This window comes from Lissotriton vulgaris, chromosome 9 (assembly GCF_964263255.1).
Source record: "Lissotriton vulgaris chromosome 9, aLisVul1.2, whole genome shotgun sequence".
NCBI classification, from domain to species: Eukaryota; Metazoa; Chordata; class Amphibia; order Caudata; family Salamandridae; genus Lissotriton; species Lissotriton vulgaris.
Genome location: NC_141697.1, coordinates 392,540,357 through 392,561,902, shown reverse-complemented (window position 1 = coordinate 392,561,902; position 21,546 = coordinate 392,540,357). Strand labels below are relative to the sequence as shown.

Here is a 21,546-nt window from a genome sequence, read left to right as displayed (position 1 = left end):
GAGCTTTTCTAAATGTTACAACCGGTTTGACTGGTAATTTTTCATTTAAGATGTTATCTGTCAAAACAATGGGCCGATTTTTATTTAAAATGGCTTTAATTTTGCGTTCTTGCGCACTGTAGGTTGTAATTAGTCTCGGTGCTTCCTCCCCTTCACTTTTTTCTTTTTCTCTTTCTACATCAGTAGGCAACAATGATGCTCTAGATTTCGCATTAACTTTTAAAACGGCAACTGTTAGTATCTTCTCAGTGTACCCTCTTCTTCTCATTCTATCCAGGGCTTCGTCCTGACATTTCCTTAAAATCTTCAGGTGTACTACAGATGCGCTTGAACCGTAAGATCTCCCCATAGGGGATACTGGCAATGAGATGTTTTGGATGCGCGCTAGAGGCGTGCAGTGCGGCATTTCCTGCCGTCGGTTTTCTAAATGGACTGGTTGCTAAACTATTGTTATTCACATATACGCGCACATCTAAAAATTCAATAGTGGTGGGACTACAATGAGATGTGAAGTGCAAGTTAAAACAATTGATATTAATCTTCTTGATAAAATCCTCTGCACTTTCAATATCTCCCTTTCAAATTATAAAAACATCATCTATAAAACGTAGCCAGTATTTGATCTTATTGTTGTAAATTTCCTCACATTGTACCCGGAGGACCTGCTCTTCCCAGAACCCCACATGTAAACACGCGTAGCTCGGGGAATAGCAGGCCCCCACGGCCACTCCTTCCTTTTGCCTAAAAACATTATTGCTAAATGAAAAGAAGTTCTTTTCTAAGCACCATGAAATTCATGACAACAGCATTTTGTTATGCAATACATATTCTGCATGCCTTGTTTTCAGAAAGTAGTCAATTGCTTGTAGGCTACATATATGTTCTATGCTGGTATACAACGACTCTATGTCCAGAGTTATTAAAATCAAGTCATCTGTCCATACAATATTTTCAAGTTTTCTTAAAAAATCTCCAGTGTCTTTCAAATAGGACGGCATAGCTTTTACCAATTCTTGTAAATACAAATCAATATATTGACCCACTTTTTCCGACATGCTATTGATAGCAGATATGATGGGCCGGCCTGGAATTGGGAATGTTCCTTTATGAATTTTGGGTAAAAGATATAGAAAGGGTACCACCGGATGTTGATTGAACATAAAATTATATTCCTCAGTTGAGATTAACCCCTCATGTTTCCAATTGTGTAGTTCTTTTTTTTTTAATGCATCTTTCGCTTTATTATAGGCCTTCATTGTCGTTTTTTCATAGCAATGAGCATTGTTAAGATGGCTTCTTTTACATATTGATCCTTTGGCCATAACACTATGTTTCCGCCTTCATCAGACTTTTTCACAATAATTTCAGAATTCTTGCTGATCTTTTCCATGAGATTTTGATATATATATACAGATGTGATAATCACTCAGTTTTTCCATGTCAGGTACTACGGAAAAGTAAGGTGGCAACTTGTCACAACATGAAATAAATTATGCCATGCAGGTATATTGAGGGCTACTTTACTAAAAGGATCAGAACATACTTGAGAAGCACCTTAATGAAATAAGTACCCTTGAATGTCTGAAAAGATATGTTTTGGAAGTACTATGGAATACGATGGCAGCAGCCGGATATGTAATGATATCATTAATATTTTATTATACAAACTGGTAAAGGAACATAGAAATTGTCTTCTGACAATATTTAAAATCTATTTTTCTAATTTATTTTATGAAAAATTAATTTTTAATATGCAAATGTGTGCTGCAAGACAAAACATTTTTACTATAGAAGGAGCATTGGACTATTTTATTACCTCCACTTTCAAACCTGCTTGTAAGACATGGGGCCTACTAGCCATTATGGCTTAGTAACCGTGCTATAAAATGCAACGTTTTCCCTTATTTATTCCAGAAGTTGTTGGAGTACACCCACCGCCCACCACCAAACCCTCTTGGAGAGGACTGGCCTCACAAGATACTCATACTCTATGTTCGCCAGTCAAATATTTCATAGCCATATTTCTCCTAATACGCTACACAAAAGAAAATCAAGAACATGCAGTAGCTAAAATGGTGCACCTCACTACTACACTATAATACGGGCAAATGTAATTCTACGACAATGGAGGACCAAATTATGTTGTAACATCGACAACATTATGCGTCAAGAAATGGCAAATTAAGTGGCACATTCTGTTCCAGTATTAGCTTCTATTCATATAAGTTTTGCATTAATATCATCTGGGTAACGGTTTCACTTATTCATTTAATATGGCTGAGATACCCGCCACCCCCTCTCAACACAATTCCCCAAGGATGGGAAACCGGAAACAGTTCTGAAGTTTTTGGAAGACGGGAGGGAGTAACCCTCCCGGCCGTATTTATTAAAATATGAAACAAAATTAAAACATTAAATAAACAGTTTCATATTATGTACAATTTCATTACCACATTGCGATGTTTGGCTAACCTTAACAGATTCTCTAATACAAAGGTTCTCCTAGCCGAACTAACATCCTACAAAACATTTACTTGAAATTTTGAAATTGTACATCCTAACGTTTAAGGGCCAACGGCAAGGTCGTAACCGGTGTCAAGATCCCTAACCCAGAAATATCGCCCTCACTTGTGAGGGGCGGCCCAGAGGCGTACCTCAAGTGCAATTACTAATTTCCCTTGACTTGACGGGGGCCCCAATAAAACTCGACGCCACTTAGAATTCGTACGAGGACTCGTGTGAGGTATCTAGAAGGTAGCGTAGACCCCCCCCCCAAACCCCACACAACTTACCACATCTGCCGTCGCAGACGTCCTGGCCCCGGGAAATTCCCCAGGAGGGGGCTGTAACCCCTCCTACCCAGGAAGGGGCCTTGACCGCCTTTCCTTTTCTTTCGGCGACCCATCCTTAGAAGGGACCGCCTCCCTGTTGAGGGGCCAATGGCCACCTCCCCCGAGCGCTCCCATCCGTGCTGGGTGACGCCCACTCATAGGGATCTTCCAATTAGTGCTCACCGATCATGACCTTACCGCCCGACCAAAATAAATACGACAATGCTAACTAAAGGACTAAAATAAAAAGACAGTAGCAACTACAATTTTATTAAAAGCATGCTTACCAATGAACACTAAAGCAGAATTTCTTTATTTGCGAAACGTAACACAAATCGACCATTCTTTATTGCATACTCAAAATCGTCACGATAATACCACAACCTGTAAACGAAAATCAGGGTTATCCATCAACTTTATTCAAAAACCACTTGCTGTCCTCAGGGGCTGGTGGGTGGGTCAAAATTGGCTCTTCGTTCCGTCTCGAGCTCACGTGCAGCGAGGAGGTGCAGCTTCAGAGCACAGGAACAAGAGGATGCCTTCTGATCTTGCTTCTCCTTTTATCCGTCTTCAGGGCGGGCGTAAACCCGCCCCTGCCTGCCCCAAGGGCGTGGCCAGCCGCGTCAGTGTCTAGGCCAACCCACTCTAGGGCGGGAAAAGGCGCGCCCCGGCTACGCCGCTTCGGGCATACCAGCCGAGACTCGCCTCCCGCCCAAGATGGCTTCCCGGGGGGATCGTGGTACTCCGCCATACGTTCGGGGGGACCGAGTGGTCGCCCCTTTCCATATGGCTGAGATACCCGCCACCCCCTCTCAACACAATTCCCCAAGGATGGGAAACCGGAAACAGTTCTGAAGTTTTTGGAAGACGGGAGGGAGTAACCCTCCCGGCCGTATTTATTAAAATATGAAACAAAATTAAAACATTAAATAAACAGTTTCATATTATGTACAATTTCATTACCACATTGCGATGTTTGGCTAACCTTAACAGATTCTCTAATACAAAAGGTTCTCCTAGCCGAACTAACATCCTACAAAACATTTACTTGAAATTTTGAAATTGTACATCCTAACGTTTAAGGGCCAACGGCAAGGTCGTAACCGGTGTCAAGATCCCTAACCCAGAAATATCGCCCTCACTTGTGAGGGGCGGCCCAGAGGCGTACCTCAAGTGCAATTACCAATTTCCCTTGACTTGACGGGGGCCCCAATAAAACTCGACGCCACTTAGAGGTCGTACGAGGACTCGTGTGAGGTATCTAGAAGGTAGCGTAGACCCCCCCCCAAACCCCACACAACTTACCACATCTGCCGTCGCAGACGTCCTGGCCCCGGGAAATTCCCCAGGAGGGGGCTGTAACCCCTCCTACCCAGGAAGGGGCCTTGACCGCCTTTCCTTTTCTTTCGGCGACCCATCCTTAGAAGGGACCGCCTCCCCGTTGAGGGGCCAATGGCCACCTCCCCCGAGCGCTCCCATCCGTGCTGGGTGACGCCCACTCATAGGGATCTTCCAATTAGTGCTCACCAATCATGACCTTACCGCCACAGGCCGGATAGGTGACCGGCTATCCGGACCCCCCACAACACTCCTACCTAAAGGTCATGGTGTAACGTTTTTAGCCATGCTAAGAAGTCTCCTATGAGTAACTCATTCCCCACCCGAGACAAATGCACTCCATCCCCCAAATACATACTGTCATCATTAATACACCCATGCGAAATAGAATGCAATGTCTTGGAACGGAACAACCTACTCACTTTGTTATTAAGCTTTCTAACAGAATGATTTAAAGCAGGAACCGAAATAGCCCCCCGCCACACTTTTCGTGGGATCATATGGGACCACGCAATTGTGCACCCTGGAACTCTCCTCGCTAACCAACTTACAGTGGAAAGCATCGCCTCAAGAAGAAGTCGTCTACCAGTGGTGACCAAATCATTACCCCCAAGATGTACTATGACTACAGACGGCGGTGACCTCGTCCGCCCTAGCAAACCCTCAAAAAATGATTGAAACTGGTCAATACAGAGACCGCCTCTTCCGTAGAAGGACACTCTGTACCCGTATTCCCCAGCTACGTGAATCATATCACCTGCCTTGAATACGTCTGCGGCACGTCTCACGTATGAGTGGCCCACGACCCACACCTCCTTTTTCACAGCCGGTGATGTCTGACCGCTGGCCCGGTGTTGGGTCGACTGCAAAGTTCGCCCCGCCTCGTAGGCTTGCGCAACTGAAAACCAAACAAAAACAAGAAGCGTGAGTACATTGTTACAGCTTCACAACATGTGCAACCGCACATACCTTTTATAACAATTGGAGGACCAACGCCCCACCCGTTTAACTTGGTCAACATTCAGACCCCTGGCTGTAGCTTCTGTAGCAGCCCCTATCCGAAAGGAATGGGTCCCAAACTCGCCCGGGTTCAAGCCCGCAGCGGCAATCGACATCGCAAGCACCCGCTGAAACTGAAACTTTGTCAGTGGGGTGGCGTCAGCGTGTCTCAACAAGGTCCCCCCCATGATGCCACCCTTCGTGCTAAATAATCTTCTAGACACCTTACCGGGCACATGGAGGACCCGGGAATCCTGCGTATGATTACGCAGTCACCCATCCCACTTTGATCGGTCTTGGACCTGACAAATGAGACCGTCATCGTCTCCCCTCTGATCTGGACGTGCTCCTGGCACAATCCTCCTGTCACATCCTGCTTGTTCCTCGCCACTAGTTCGCTTACCCGCATAGCCCCATGGAATGCCAGCGTAAAAGCGGCTCGGAATAGCACTGTCTCAAACTGAGATGAACACGTAGCAGGGAGTCTGGATAATAACTGGGCCAGCCTATCCAAACCTATCGGGCGCCTCTTGTCTACTCTGCGACCCTCAAGGCGTTGCCACCCCCGTAGCGCTTTCTGTACGACGAAAGACGCTGTCGGGTCATGGATCCCATGAGCCCTAGCAACAAAGGAAATGGCAGCCCGATGCCTCTGAGCCGTGGCCACCGATTTCCCGACCAGATGTAAGGACATCAGAAAATTTACCACCCACTCCTCCTGGCCCCAAAGCTCCTCTCCATCAGTCCCCAAAAAGGCTAAATAGGACCGGAACGCCCCTTCATATGCCTTCCTCGTCCTGGGTGCTAAACTCTCTCCCACGAGGTTACGAAGTTCGGGGCACCGAGAGACCAGAGAGCTTCGGGAAAGGGTGCCGGCTCCGGGTCCGCTGTGGGAAGGAAACCCCAGAAAGCCTGCATACGAAAACGAGACAGTGCATCAGCCGCCTGGTTCGTTACCCCTGGGACATGTCTTGCTCTGAATAGCACATTCAATTGCATACACAGTAAAACAATTTCCTTGAGCAGTCTCAAAATCCATTTGCATCGTGCTGCCTGACTATTGATACACTCGACCACGGTCATATTATCAGACCAAAATACCACAGAGTGATCTTTGAACCCTTCAGGCCAAGTTCTCAGGGCCACTAAAATGGGGAAAAGTTCCAGGAAAGCAATGTTACTTGTCAGTCCACTGTCATGCCACCATGTCGGCCACTTTTGTGCAGACCATCTCGTGCCGAAGATGGCACCGAAACCTATGCTCCCTGCCGAATCTGTCCACAGCCCCAGTTCCTCAGAGGACACGGCCGGTTTGCTCCAGACGACTCGACCATTGAAATCCGCCAGAAATGCCAACCAAATGCGCATGTCCTGGCGGACCTCTGCCGAGAGCCTTGTGCGATGATGGCACTCCTTCAGGCCGACCATGGCTTGAGCAATCGAACGGGAAAAGGGGCGGGCCATTGGTATAACCCTCAGGGCAAAATTCAACTGGCCAACTAACTGCTGTAATTGATGCAGCTTAACCTTAGGTCCACTTATACACATTTGCAGGGATGTCCTGAACTTTGACACTTTGTCGGCTGGTAAACGAAAACAACCTTCTCTGGAGTCTAACTCGATCCCCAGAAACTCGAGGCAAGTGGAAGGCCCCACAGTCTTACCTGGTGCCAATGGCACGCCAAACTGATTCATCAAGACACAAAATTGCGCCAAAGCCTGCCCACATTCCGGATCCCCGGCTGCCCCCAGGAACAAAAAATCATCAAGGTAATGCATCACATGTTGGAAACCCGTCTTCCTTGTGAAGACCCATTGTAGAAAACTACTGAATTTTTCGAAATAGGCACAAGATATAGAGCACCCCATCGGCATACACCTATCCATGTAATACTGACCCTGAAACATGAAACCTAGGAGACGCTGATCGTCTGGATGTACCGGGAGCAACCGGAACGCTGACTCGATATCAGATTTTGCCATCAGCGCCCCGGGCCCCAGGCGATTCAAAATGGCTACGGCCTCATCGAAGGATGCGTACCGCACCGAACACACTTCCGGGTCTATCGCTTCGTTTACGGAAAGACCACGTGGGGCTGATAAATTATGTATCAGCCGAAACTCACCCGGGTCCTTCTTTGGGACCACACCTAGAGGGGAACAAACAAAGTTAGGAACCGGCGGTACACTAAACGGACCGGCGACTCAACCTCGAGTAACCTCCTTCCTGATCTTATCCTGTACCACGGTCGTATGCTGGAAGACCGATAGCTGATTTTTACATTTCTCTGCACCTTGAAAGTCCCCCACTGGGATGCGGAAACCATAAGAAAACCCGTTCCGCAACACCCCAGCAGAAGTACGATCCGGGTATTCACTGAGCCAAGGAATCATTGCCAAGGTATCAATCGGGGTAGGTAAAGGCGCCCCTCGGACTATGTTAGACCTGTTTGGCGCCTCCTCTACCCCCGTTATCACCCGGTTTGGCTCTGCACGTGGACTCAGGATGGGATGATTGCCCACACCCACTACATTCGTGTCTAAATTTGCATGATCCCTGGGGCCTAGTACATTTACCCCTGTTGAAGTTCCAACAAACCCCCCTTTTACCTGTATTGCCGGCAGGCCTCGAGTAATTGTCGGTACCCGCACCTGATCGAAAGGGCGTCCCCGCATACTGGCGGGAGGATTCGCCAACGTTACTCCCTACTAATGGCAATTTTAACATACCAGTATCCTTCATTTTGGACCATGACACAGAATCATAACAATCCCACGTTACATTTTTATCATGTTCTTTAGCCTTTCTAAACAGGTTATCATAGCAGAACCAATGATTACCCTCGTGTGATACCGAGTACCCCATGATTCGTGACTGATAAATCGGCAATTCGGGTAACAGATCGGGCCTTCGTTCCCCCAGGATCGATGTGAAAACCCCCCACGCTTGGCCCCAATTGCCAATGTTTTCATTTACCTTAAAGGCGGCCATTTTTGCGCGCCAAACACTCGGATGCATGAGATCCTTCTGGCCCTTAACATGCTCCATCTCATAGTGATCAGTAAGCAACGAGAAGATGTTTACGTACTCCCCTGCCCATATCTTCTCTTTAATAGCCAAAGGAACATGCTGACCCAACTTTTCCCTACGAGAGGGTGCTGACTCATCCCTCGCAATCGGCAATGGCCGCTTACCTGCACCGGACGTTGCCTCTGCTACCGAACCCGTCCCCTGCGGCTTCTCTACTGCGGCAGCCGGCGTGGACACCTTCGCTGCTTCCCGTGACTCACGCAATTGCTTCATCAGCTCTTGTGCGTCGACAGCCGTGGCGCCCTCGCTACCTTTTCCCAACCACGCTGCTAATTGTGCTGCCAGCTCGGGCGGCATACCTTCCCCGGACACGGGGGTGACCACAACGGGAATCGGATTCCCTTCCTCCGGCACAGGAGTGGGAGCCTCGAGCGGGGTATTGGGACCCGGGTTGTCTCCCCCAGCTGCTCCCCTCCTGGGCCTCTTGTTTTTTCCTCCCGGGGCTGCTCCCGCCAAAGGACGTTTCGGTCCCCCTTCCTCGTCCTTATCCATTCGCCTCTTTAGGTCGGTCACCTCTTTCATGAGAACGCGCAGCATCTGGTCAGTAGTCATGCGCTTTCCCGCCTTCTTCGGCATTCTCCAACAGAGTATCTGAAAAACAAACAAGAACGATTACAACGCTCAAAATTGGCTCTTCGTTCCGTCTCGAGCTCACGTGCAGCGAGGAGGTGCAGCTTCAGAGCACAGAAACAAGAGGATGCCTTCTGATCTTGCTTCTCCTTTTATCCGTCTTCAGGGCGGGCGTAAACCCGCCCCTGCCTGCCCCAAGGGCTCCCCAGTGTCTAGGCCAACCCACTCTAGGGCGGGAAAAGGCGCGCCCCGGCTACGCCGCTTCGGGCATACCAGCCGAGACTCGCCTCCAGCCCAAGATGGCTTCCCGGGGGGATCGTGGTACTCCGCCATACGTTCGGGGGGACCGAGTGGTCGCCCCTTTCCATTAGTGTAAGTTACACACGTGAATACAGCAATCAACAACTGAAAGGTGACAAGCTAACCATTGCCAAGAGTCCGCTAAGATGCAGCACCATGAGTGGCCCATTTTCAGTACCTCTTGATCAGTTTGAGCTGCAAATATTTTTTAGTACGTTCAAGTACGGTAAACCCACAATAATGTGGAAAATCGACAGCCACAGAATTACATAACTGCAATGGTCCCCACTACAATGAACTGATGAGTAGTATTAATTATCGGCTGCTTTTAATAGTCACACAATAATCCTTTAAAAACAAAATCAACAAACTATGCATATTGGAGGGATTTCCCCTCTAAAAATTACCCTAGTCTAATGCTGAGATAATCATACACATGTGGAATCCACATTGAATATAGAAGATTGAATCCCAAATGTATTTTCTCACCTGTGAAAAAGCTTGTCCAATGCACGAACGATGTCCCAAAGAAAAAGGGAAATAAGTGAAGTAGGGCCTATTGAGAAAAACAAACAATATTTACATTGAGTAGGACGAATATCAGTAAGACAGTGGTAAATGCTAGTCAACACGGCCATACCAAACATTCCGAGTGATAGCCACCTGCCAACATGCAATAGTGGTAGGGGGGATGCATGGGGAAGGGCGTGGTTGAAGGGAATAATTAAAAAAAAAAGGATTTACCTGGTGCTGCCAGCCACCTTGAGCTCTTTTGCCTCCAGTATCTATTTCCAGCAGTCCCTGGGACAGCATCACGGACTCCCTAGCCACTCCCAACACTGCTCTCAAGCATGAGAGTAGCGTGGGGATTTCCCTTAGAGGGCTGGATTAATGCTCGCTCAGGCAGAGGGAGGCTGTGCTGCCTCTGCAACTGGCAAAACAGGTGGGTTGAAGAAACCTAAGTGGGTATTGTCAGTTTGGCCGGCCAAACTGACATGCACATTTAAAAGTGCACCAACCACTCCTATGCCCACCTCCAATGGCCCAGCCCCTCCCTGCACAAGCTGGCTCAGCCACCAGCTGAAAAATAAAACAATAATAAAATATTGTTTTATTTTGCAGCTGATGGCTCTGAACCAGTGGGGCGACGCTTGTCGCCGCTGCCAACAGGTGAGCTGGCATGCAGGTGACTAAGGTAATTGTCAGGATGCATTTCTCTCTATGGAATTTCTCTCCTATTTCCGGCATTAAGCAATTTCTCACATTTTCTTTTTTAACAAATCTTCTTATTCATTATACAGTTTTGCAGTATACAGTACAGTAATCAAAGGAAGTGGTCAATGAAGACATCATGTTATACAATTCCGCTTCACAAACAATGAGGTTATTAGATCACCAAACTTACGTCATTAATAGCTCTCACAGACGTTACTGCACAACGCAAAGGCCGGCCCGCCCCCCACCCATTTTACAAACCCCTATAGGCAACCCACTGGTGCCACACTTTCTCCCATTTCTTAGGGCAACCCCAATCTTCAGATACTACTTTTTTTGCAGTACAACACCAGTATAAGTTGGTCTTCCATTGGCCAACCCTGGGCGGCAGGGCAGACCCCCACGCCCAGGAAATATTTCTTTTGCCAACCATTGCAGTCACCATGAGCCAGAGTTTGGTATTTCTGCCATGTCTTCTATCCCATTACACACAGTATATGCCAACTGGCGTCTACATCACCCGAGATACTTTCTCCCAGTAGTGGTGTATAACAGGGCACTCCCATAGGATATATAAAAAGGTACCTTTGCTGTCACATCCCCAACTACAGGTGTCTGTTTGTATGCGTCCAAGTTTGTGCATGAGCATGCTCGTGGAGTGGGACCTATGGAAGATCCGCAACTGTACGAGCCTGAATCGTGCCCTGATTGTCACCTCTCTCTGGTTTTGCATAGCTTCCACCCAATCATCATTCTCCAGCAACCCGATATCCACTTCCCTGAGCACCCCCAAGGAATCAGTGAATTATTAACTATCTTTTTGTATGTTAGGGATAATGCATTTTCAGGCATAGGATCCCATAGAAGCCGGTCTTCCAAGGGGCTGTATTCCAGGATATGTTCCCCCTTACGGATATGTGTACGGAGTGCGTGCCCCAGTTGCATATGTTTATATCTTTCTGTTTCCGCGAGCTGAAATTCAGACTAAGTTTTGGAATGAAATGATCGCCGGACCCCGCAATACATCCCCCAAATGGGTAATGTCCAGCAATTTCCATTTGCCAAAGTCCTGCAATTTCTGGACCTCCTCTAGCATATCACTGTCTCATAGTGGAATGTGTTCCTTAAATTTATTATCCCACCCCAGGAATCTATTAGCCCCTTAACACATATCCAACACTGCTTTTGTATGGGGGGCAAATACTTCTCGACAAGTTTTCAGTACAAAGTGGCAGGATAACCCCCAGAGCCCATCACTAAATGATGCACCCGATCTGTTGGGTAGTTCCTGTCACCGAAAACCCAGTTGTTTATCACCACCAATTGCAACGCCCAATAATATTTCTTGAAGTCCGGCACTGCCACACCCCCCTTATATACGCCTTGCTGTAATTTAACAAGTACTATTCTCGTGCTGCCCCGTCCAACAGCAGCTTCCGCAGTTCGCTATCGATCTCTTTAAAGAATCCATCGGGTATCCTATATGGAGTATTTCGGAGTATGTATACCATATGCGGTAACAACATAATTTTAAAAAAGACGGCTCTCCCCATCAGGGATACTGGCAACATCCTCCAGTGCACCATGTCTCTTCTCAGGCGTTCAAGTCGAGGTAACAAATTTTGGGGCATGAATTCTGCCTCAGCTTTGCTTACTACAATGCCCAAACATTTAAAGTGGTCATGTACTTGAAGCTGGATCCCCTCGGGGGAATGGGTGGTGGGCCGTCCAAGAGCATAAATAGAAGAAACCTATCCCACTTGATTCGATAACCAGAATATCCCCATACTATATGAAATATTTCCAGGAGTCTGCGGATTGTAAAGCTGGGCCTGGTCACGTACAGGAGGACATCATCGGCATACAGGGAGATTAACTCCTCCCATTGCCCACCTCTATTAATGCCATAGGCCACCGGGTCCGCCCGCACCCACACCACAAGAGGCTCCAGAGCCAACACGAATAGCACTGGGGACAGTGGGCATCCCTGCTTCATCCCCCTGTGCAAGGTGAAGGAGCGGGAGACAAAACCGTTCACAAGATCTCTGGCCGACGGGCAGCTATAAAGTAGCCTGATCCAGGATTGAAATTGAGGGCCAAACATAAATCGGTCTAAGACAGCTATATGGTAGTGCCACTCAATGCTGTTGAATGCCATGAGCGCGTCTAAGGACAAAAGCGATGCGTCTTCAGCTGGTCGGGACGAAGTCAGGTGCATCATGGCATACAAACAATGTAAGTTTAATCTGGTGCTCCGGTGTGGCATAAACTTGGACTTATCATGGTGTATTAATGATGCAATCACTCCTGTGAGGCGATTCACCAAAACCTTAGCAAGTACCTTGACTTCCATATTCAGTAAAGGTATGGGCCTGTAGAAGCTGCAGTGGTTTGTGGGCTTACCCGCCTAAGGTATAACTACAATGGTGGCTGTGCGTTGGTCAACTGGTATACAGCCCGCCTCCCTGGCCTCTTTAAACATAGATAGGACATACGGTGCCAAAACGCTCATCATGTTCTTGAATAGTTCCGCTGATAGGCCATTCGGCTCTGGGGCCTTCCCGGACTGTAAATCTTGGATTGCCCCTTCAATTTCCTCGATCGTAAAATCTTTGTCCATGCTTTCCCTAGCTTCACTGGACAGTGTAGGTAGCCGGACATCCACCAGCAGTTCTCGGCATTCAGTCTCCGTTCTAAGTTGTCAGACAGGCATAAGAAACTAACTTGACTAATAACTGAAGAAATTTTATTTCTGCACATAAATCAAACAATGATTAAAGTCATAAAATATGCATCCCTGCTCCCATTTCTGTTGTTCCCTGAAACAAATTTATCTCACTGTACCCACTTCCTTCACTCTGATCTCTCTGCCTCTCTCCACTCCATCTCATTATTATTTTTGATAATCCTACTTCAATTAGGAACTGAATTAGTTACTTAGCTTATATACTGTAAAATAAGCATATTTGAATTGGAAATTGTGAAACTAATACTTAAAAAAGGATCTGGTTATGTCCAAAGGCAATACTGAGATATGGTATAAAATAGTAGTTAAAATGTAGTTACAAATTCCATTTTGATGTTGTCTAATGTGCCCACCAATAAAGAAATAAAGGCGACAATCTCTCAAAATGGTCGCAAATCTTTTTCTTAATATTATCAAATTTTTTGGGAGTTTATCCTTAACTGAAGTGGAAAACCATAAACCACGACAATTACTCTTGAAACTGTTACAAACATTATTAAATTCATTCCACATACTTTTAACAAATTACTTATTCAAATGGAAAAGATCTGATTTGTCCCCAAGAAGATTCTAATTAGTTTCATTTGCAAGTCTCTAGCTTCATTAAAAAATCGGAGTAAAAATGCTTATGGCTTTATAACGAAAAAGGGAGCAGCCCTAACAGGTAACTAACTCTGTGAAGATTAAAATGAGCTGAAAGATTAGCGTTAACATACAGTTAACTTTAGGCTCACCTTATCATTGAAAATAAAGCGGTCCAAAAAAATATCCAACCCCATGTTAAAGCTAGCAGCTATATGTGGAGTCCTTTTTAATGGGATTTAATTCTGCCTCCTTTTTCCCTTTACCCAATTTGATATTTGAGGATTTTTTAACAGCATTACGCTGACAACTGATACATAGTGGCCAAGTTCGGTGTGTAGGGATCTTTGCCATTGCTCATTGTTTATAGCTTATATATTATAAAATAAGCATATTTGTAAAGGAAATTGTAAAACTAATACTTAAAAAAGGATCTGGTTATGTCCATAGGTAACAATGAGATATGGTATAAAATAGTAGTTAAAATGTAGTTACAAATTTCATTTTGATATTGTCTACTGTGCCCACCAATAAAGAAATAAATGCGATCATCTCTAAAAATGATCGCAAATCTTTTTCTTAATATTATCAAATTAGTTTGGAGTTTATTCTTAACTGAAGTGGAAAGACAAACCATGATAATTAATCTTGAAACTGTTCCAAACAACATTAAATTCATCCCACATAACTTTAACAAATACGTATTCAAATGTAAAATATCTGATTTGTCCCCAATAAGATTCTAATTAGATCTATTTTCAAGGTTCTAGCTCCATTAAAAAATCCAAGTGAAAATGCTTATGGCTTTATAACGAAAAAAGGAGCAGTCCTAACAGGTAACTAACACTGTGAAGATGAAAATGAGCTGAAAGATTAGCGTTACCATACAGTTAACTTTAGGTTCACCATATCATTCAAAATATAGCTGTCCAAAAAAATATCCAATCCCATTTTAAAGCTAGCAGCATATGTTTCCATTATAGACAGTCAAAAGCTTTTTCCACATCTAAAAGTACCACTGTAAAAGGTGAATTAAACAGAACGCCTTTAAGCACCATTTCAGTATTAATCTCACAATTGTTATATTGACTGAAAGAATACCACCAAAACTTGGAAGAACAGCTCAATATTCAACAATTTTTTCAAACTAAAAATGAAGTGGGTGTCAACTATGCTGCTCATGCCTAAGAAGCAATAACTAATGTATAAAAATAATTAGATAAAAAATACAAATATATAAAAATACATCAATAAATCAGTATCTTGGGGCTTTCATGATTAATATTGCCTCTTTGAAGGTATATATTTTTTCATAATATCTAAACAGGCAGAACAGCATGTCCTAGAACATAAACAATAAATATGATATGCAACAGGATCTATACAAATGTCTAGATCATTGGAGTCAGTTCTCAATGTTTGGCAAAATACTTACTTTGGGGCGTCGGGATGAAATCTATCTGGGTCGAAGGTGAGTGGGTCCTTGAAATGCTTGTCCATCCGGCCCATGATATATGCATTGAGCTGTAAATAAATGCATGCACATAATTTCCAATGTAATCATTATTGGTAAGCCCTTTCAATAGACCTTTTCTCGACAGACCTTATACACTTTAAAAGCAACCAACATAACATAATGGAACACAACAATAATTAACATAAAATAAAATAGCAGGGATGTGGAATTTTACTAAAATATTTACTTGTCCAATTGACTCTATGCTTAAGAAACCTTCCACTCTTGTAAAATAAATGCATTTGTCCCAGTTCGTTCTTTGCTATGAAGTGACAATCTATGGCAGTGTTCTTATTATATCAGATGTCTGATAATAGGTTCATCAATTATGCCAGGGTTCATTTAGTAGGTTTGTATACAAAAACTGATTTTGCCACCATTCTGCAACTCTACATATCTGGGCTGTAAATAGGCCGGATGCAGTAGTTCAAGGTTTGGACTGCCCTATGGCTTGGTGCACAACCACAAACCTACATGTTTAAGGGTGTTCACCAACTCTTCTCCAATCTCTTACCTCACTGGCAAAGGTTGGAAACTTACCCCTGACATGGGTATGTGTAAATCAGTTTCCAGCGTTAGGAAAAAAGAGGGTGTAGAGAAATTGAACGTGCAATCACTTGGCAGATTTTGCTTTGAACAAATATACACGTGTAGTTGCTCATAAGATAATGGAATTCACAAACGTTTGCTAGGAGTACGGTTTCCAGGGCTACTTTTGTAAATTATTGGGAATTCCTTAAAAGCGTAAATCTCCACCAATACAAGCATATACCTGTGGGTTGCACTTTTGTGAATTTCTTTAAGAATCGGTCTCCTGACATGTTGTCATGTTGCCCAGAATGTCTTTAGGCTTATTCGCCATTGCTAATCTGTTTTTAAATATTGGCATGCATCTAACATGTTTAACTAAATGAAGCTTATTCTCTATTGCTAATCTTTTTTAAAATACTGCCATGCATCAAACCTGTTTTACTAAAGGATGCTTCAGAGAAATGGTGTCTAAATTTACAAAACAGTTAAGCGCAACATCTTCTTTCAAGTTGCAAATTTTTTAGGGAACATTTCATTTTGAAAGCCAATAATCATCAGCCTTAGATTTGGGTTTCCGTATGTATTTATACATAATCATGGGGTATATGGAAGGATTACAAACAGCCCCAGACTTTTACATTTTGGAATAATTATAGACATTTTTATAATCAAATCAGTAATCAGTAATGCAAGCTGAGCTCACTGCATTTCCTTAGAGCGTTTACACTAATAGTAAAGACTGTACAATAATAGATCCCACATATCTATTCAAACAACCTATAAATAAGGATACAAATTCTGCTTTAAAGGCAGACAATCCTCTTTCACAGATGTATGCTCTGGTCTAAAATGACAGCCAAAGAGTGTGTGCTGCAAGGGCTTGGGCCTACATGTTCAGTGAAGAAAATACATGTTTTGTATGTATATGGTATTTCTATAGGCAGCAGAGCTCTGTACATGGTCAAGGTAAGTTTACAGTCGTTGAGTACCAGGAAAGAAAGCTGAGTCGAGGATGGCTAATGCACTGTAATATATTGTTCATTAAAGAGGTGATAGTTCAACTCTTTTCTGCATTGAATCAAAGTTGGGACACAGGGATCTTATTGCAGATCTTGGGTGCATAGATTAAAAATGTGAAAATGAATAAAGATTAATATTTCTCAGTCTCAGAACCCCCACATGAAAATATCCCCTTTGGCCATGATTACCTACCTGTTTAGGAGTGGGCATTGCCGCAGATAACTAATGGCAGACTATGCACTCCTACAGGAGGAGGCTGCATGGATTCATAGGACATTCCCCTCTTCTTGTGTATGAAGTCTGGCTCAGCAGAGTCTGCCTTGGAAGGTTAACCTATGTCTCCAGTGGTGGATCTATGACTGAGGTTTGAACGTTAACAGAAGATGTAGTGTTACTGAACTCTCACTGATCTGGACCCTTATTGAGGCCCGCCGTTGTATTTTGTGGGCAGAGATCAGTATTAAAACCTCCCAGTAAGAACAGCCCTTGTAGGAGAAGTCCTCAGAGAAAATGTTAGTCCGAACATGTCTTCCTTTTCCTGGAGTGGCATGGCCATCTGCATGGTCTGCCCTTGGGGATCCTTCCCTGCAGAGGCTAGGTGTGTCTTCGTTTCTGGTCAGTGTGCCTTTGCTTGGGTTCAACTGCCCTTGCCCTCTCCACCTTTCTCTCGATTGCAAATATTCTTTTCAGTCTTTGAGTCCTCTCATGGATAGATAGAACAGTCTTCTTGAGGCTGGCCCTTGCTTGAGAAGTTTCTACATTTGAACAGTCAACACCATCTGAGAGTCTGAGTTTCTTAGGGCCAGTGGGGACTGTAATCTTGCAGGAGCTTTGGCTTTCCTGTGATACTGTGTTGATCGAGGAGATTAGCCCTGGATTTCATGCTCTATATTTTCGAGGTTTGGTAAGTTTGGCGTTATATGACATTGCTGATATAAAGCACTATGTGCTACACCATTTTTTGTTCTGTTTTCCCTTTCTGGCCTCACCTATGCCCTGCATAAATTATTCTGGGATACTATTTTGCCTCTGAGAGGGGTAAGAAGTCCTTTTGGAGGAGAAGGTCCTTTTAGCTTTAGACCAGAGGCACTAAAGGGAAAACTGATTTCTTCCATATCACGTGTGCACAATTTGCTATGGACATCATGGAACCTTGTAACACAAGAAAAAGCAATAGATAGGCTGAAACTAACGAACTGCCTGCCACAATCCAATACAGAATATAACTTCCTTGGAGTCACAAAGAATACATTTTACCTGCTCTTTCATCCATTACATGATTTAAATGAGACAATGACGGTATTCTGTATGAAGAGGAATATTAAATAAGCTGTAAAAGTCCTCAGACAAACCTCACAGAGCCACAGATTGACAGGGTAAAGTGTCCTTAAATACTGGAGGTTATAGGGGTATATTGGAAAATGTCCCTTTCTGAAGCATCACCCCAAATGTTTTGCCTTCCTCACCCGCTTTTTTTTGTAACTTTATTTTGTTCGGCTTTAGGTCTTTGGGAACTTAAACACTGCTAACCAGTGCTAAAGTGCTTGTGCTCTCTCTTCTAAATATGGTATAATTCTTCACACCTGTTTGTCATATTTGATCTACTTGTAAGCCCATTGTAAAGTGGTATATCATATACCCAGGGTCTGTACATTAAATGCAGTGGACCTGCAGCACTGTTTGTGCAACCCACAGAAGTAGCCTTTCAAACCTGTCACAGGCCTGCCACTGCCTGTATGTTCAGTTTACTTCCATTTTGACTTGGCATTTAAAACTACTTGCCAAGCTTGAAAGTCCCCTTTTATTAGACATAAGTCACCCCTACGATCGGCCCTAGGCAGCCCTAAGGGCAAGGTTGTTTTATCTGTATTTAATTATCCCTGGTCGCTTTCCCTTTAAATATTGTGTATATATTTGATTCTGGCACAGCTGGAAGACTGTTCTAAACAGAACTGGAACTCTGCTAGATGACTTGTCTGCTTGATGCTGTAAGGTACTGTGCCACTGAACCTTAAACTTCAATGTTTCACTTTCTGTACTTTGAACTTCTTTTGGAAGTCTACACAAGGTGTTGTGTAAATGAAAGGTAGGACATGCAGTGATATGTTTTGCATGTCCTGGTTGTGACAAAACGCCTATTTTGTTTTCACTACTATGAGGCCTACTCCTCTTGTATGTTAGCATTGGAAATTCCTTAATATTTTAAGCTGTAATTCCTGATCAAAGAAGAGATTTGCTTTTCCATGTTTCATTTGTTTGGAATGGTAATTACAAATCCTCCTTACTGGTAAAGTTGGATTTAGCATTACTATTTTCGAAATGACACTTTTAGAAAGTGGGCTTTTCTCTGTGCTTGTAGTTGTGTGCCTTGTGGTCTGTTCTAATATACGTCTGTGCTGAGTGACAGCTACACTTTGGCATTCCCTCTAGACAGCCACAACACAGGAAGGATAGTAAGTAATCTCTTTATTGCTTGATTAATAAAAACCTTTGCAATCAGCTACATAGTAAAACACCTGTACAAAAGACGTAAAACAACCCATTTTGTAATGATGGAGTTGATTAAAACTCATTTAAAAATTACAATGTATTCATGATACTACAAGAAGAAATATAAAATCTGGCGTACAGTATGAACGGTAAGGTGCAATAGGAGTCATGAACAAGTGCAAGATATCAATTATAGAGTCAATTCTCCTAAAAGTTGCTATATAGATAAAAGTGTCAATAAAATTGGCTTTAAGAGCCATGACCGAACTAGCATAGAAGTCTAAAAATGGTAATCTAAGAATTGCATATTGGCCCGATTGCTATCAACAATGGCAGTGTCGACGTTTAACTTGTGCGCCTGGTTCCTTACAACCCTTGCCATGTACCTACCATGCTGGTAAGTCCATAGATTCCTAAGCTCACGCTATTAATTCTGGGATAACACAATATATTTGGAAATGTTATGCCACAGTTACTGACCCACAGGAAGGACAGGTGTGTCTAAGTACCCATCTATGTCATCTACATTCTGATGGCCTTGCCTTGGGATAATGGAAGGGGGGGGACTAACAATTTACTTGAATAAACAGTGTCCAGCCCCAACAGAAAGGACTTGTCACCCCCCACAGATAGACTCACAGACAGGGATGAGTTAAAAGGGATACATGTGCACTTTTGTATATAAATACTGGGTCTCTGACCCCTTAAAATCAGACACTAGGGGAATTGTAACTGAATTTCTGCCAGAAGAAATGCTGTGCTGCTTAAACGACTCAACTGGACTGCTGCTCTGGAAAGTCTGTTTTCTGTTTCTTGTCCTACTGCCTGCTGCTCTCTGACTTTGCTGAAGGAGAGCTGGACTCTGACTTCTTTTCTCCAAGTGTGCTCCAAGGACTAGCTAGATTGCATACTGTTGCTTGAGACTCAGGGATATCAAAGTCTCTAACCCTGCTCTTGTTCCTGGTTCACTGGAGTTGACCCATATAACTTGCATCAATGGAACAGACACGAACAATGCAAAGCCTCACTGCACAACCTCCCAGAACTGGCGCCGGATGATGCGAAGCCACACAAAGCCTCGTTGCACAGCTGAGAGCTCCAGGGAACCAATGCCTGGAAGCCCCGCAAAGCCTCACCGCACAGACTGCACCCCAGGATCCAAGGTACTGGTTCCAGCATGCCCAAGTGAGCCCCTGTAGCCGGCCCATGCTCCATTATGGTGGACCTCAACTTGTGACTGTGCAGGTGCATCACGACAACATAACCCCCATTGGCGCTTATTGTTTCTCTGCGCTAGAACTCTTATGATTTAAAAATTCATATCTTGACTTATACTTATTGGATTTTTGTCACATTTGTCTTGTTTTGCTTATAATATATTAATCTGTTTTTATAAAACGGTGTGGAGTCTTTCTGTGGTGTATTCATTCTTTTAGTGTGTGTGTGTGTGTATATTTGTGTTACACAAATACTTTACACATTGCTTCTTTAGATAAGCCTGACTGTTTTGTGCCAAGCTATCACAGGGTGGGCAAAGGCTATCTCTTAGTGTCTACTTAGCTTACCCGGACTATAGTGGTGGTTCCTGCCTGGCCTGGGTGTATAACTCAGCCAACCAGGATTCAATAATCCCCCAAGTCATCCTCCAAGCCTCCAGAATGCATCAACATTCAGCCTTCAACATACAGCTCTTAGTTCTTCATCTTACTTCTGGTCAGCAGGATTGTCACCGCTGATGAAAAAACAGGTGAAAGTGTTGCTGCTCCTTTGCCTCCTGTTCCACACTCACCACCCGTCAAAATTCTTGATACCTTGGGTGGAAACTGTCCAGCCTACCTCTAGGCTTAATACTAGGTCAGAAGAAATGTTGGAAACATTCTTTCCTGCAGAGTCCTCTACACCTATCCAATCTGTCAATGCAGTGCACTCTGGCTCCTATGTGCACTTGTCTGCAGTGCGAAGTACATGCAAGCTGCCATCCCTGATGGCGCACCTCAAATACTTCTAGAGAGGGGCGGGCATAACTATTAATCAGGCTTGCTTGATGCAATTTAGAGCAGGTATTACAATATTTTATAGGTCTGCATTTAGCTTGCCTGAAGGGGAACACAATTGTTTGTTAGACTGCAAGCTTCAAGGTGCTGGCCTTCAGAGACCCCTAGAGTTGGGGGTGAGACAACTGTACACTAAAGCAATTGCTCGTTTTATGTGCTGGACGATCCTTGAGCATGTATCATGTCTTTGAAGTATTGCATATGCTTTGTTAAAGAAGTACCGCTTCAGACAATGGTTGTCTCAAAAAGTTAATTTTCAGTCA

The 21,546-nt window shown here is 44.1% G+C and overlaps 1 protein-coding gene across 1 annotated transcript in view; it reads right to left on the bottom strand.

The window, feature by feature from the left end:
- The window catches only part of LOC147690174 (cholesterol 24-hydroxylase-like), a 284,595-nt gene that overhangs the window by 45,998 nt on the left and 217,051 nt on the right, over positions 1-21,546 (bottom strand). The window contains exons 13-14 of the mRNA XM_086937768.1: positions 15,108-15,196; positions 9,619-9,685 (exon numbers count right to left, since the gene is read on the bottom strand). Of these exons, the coding sequence (XP_086793894.1) occupies positions 9,619-9,685; positions 15,108-15,196 (156 nt within the window). The remainder of the gene's footprint in view (positions 1-9,618; positions 9,686-15,107; positions 15,197-21,546) is intronic.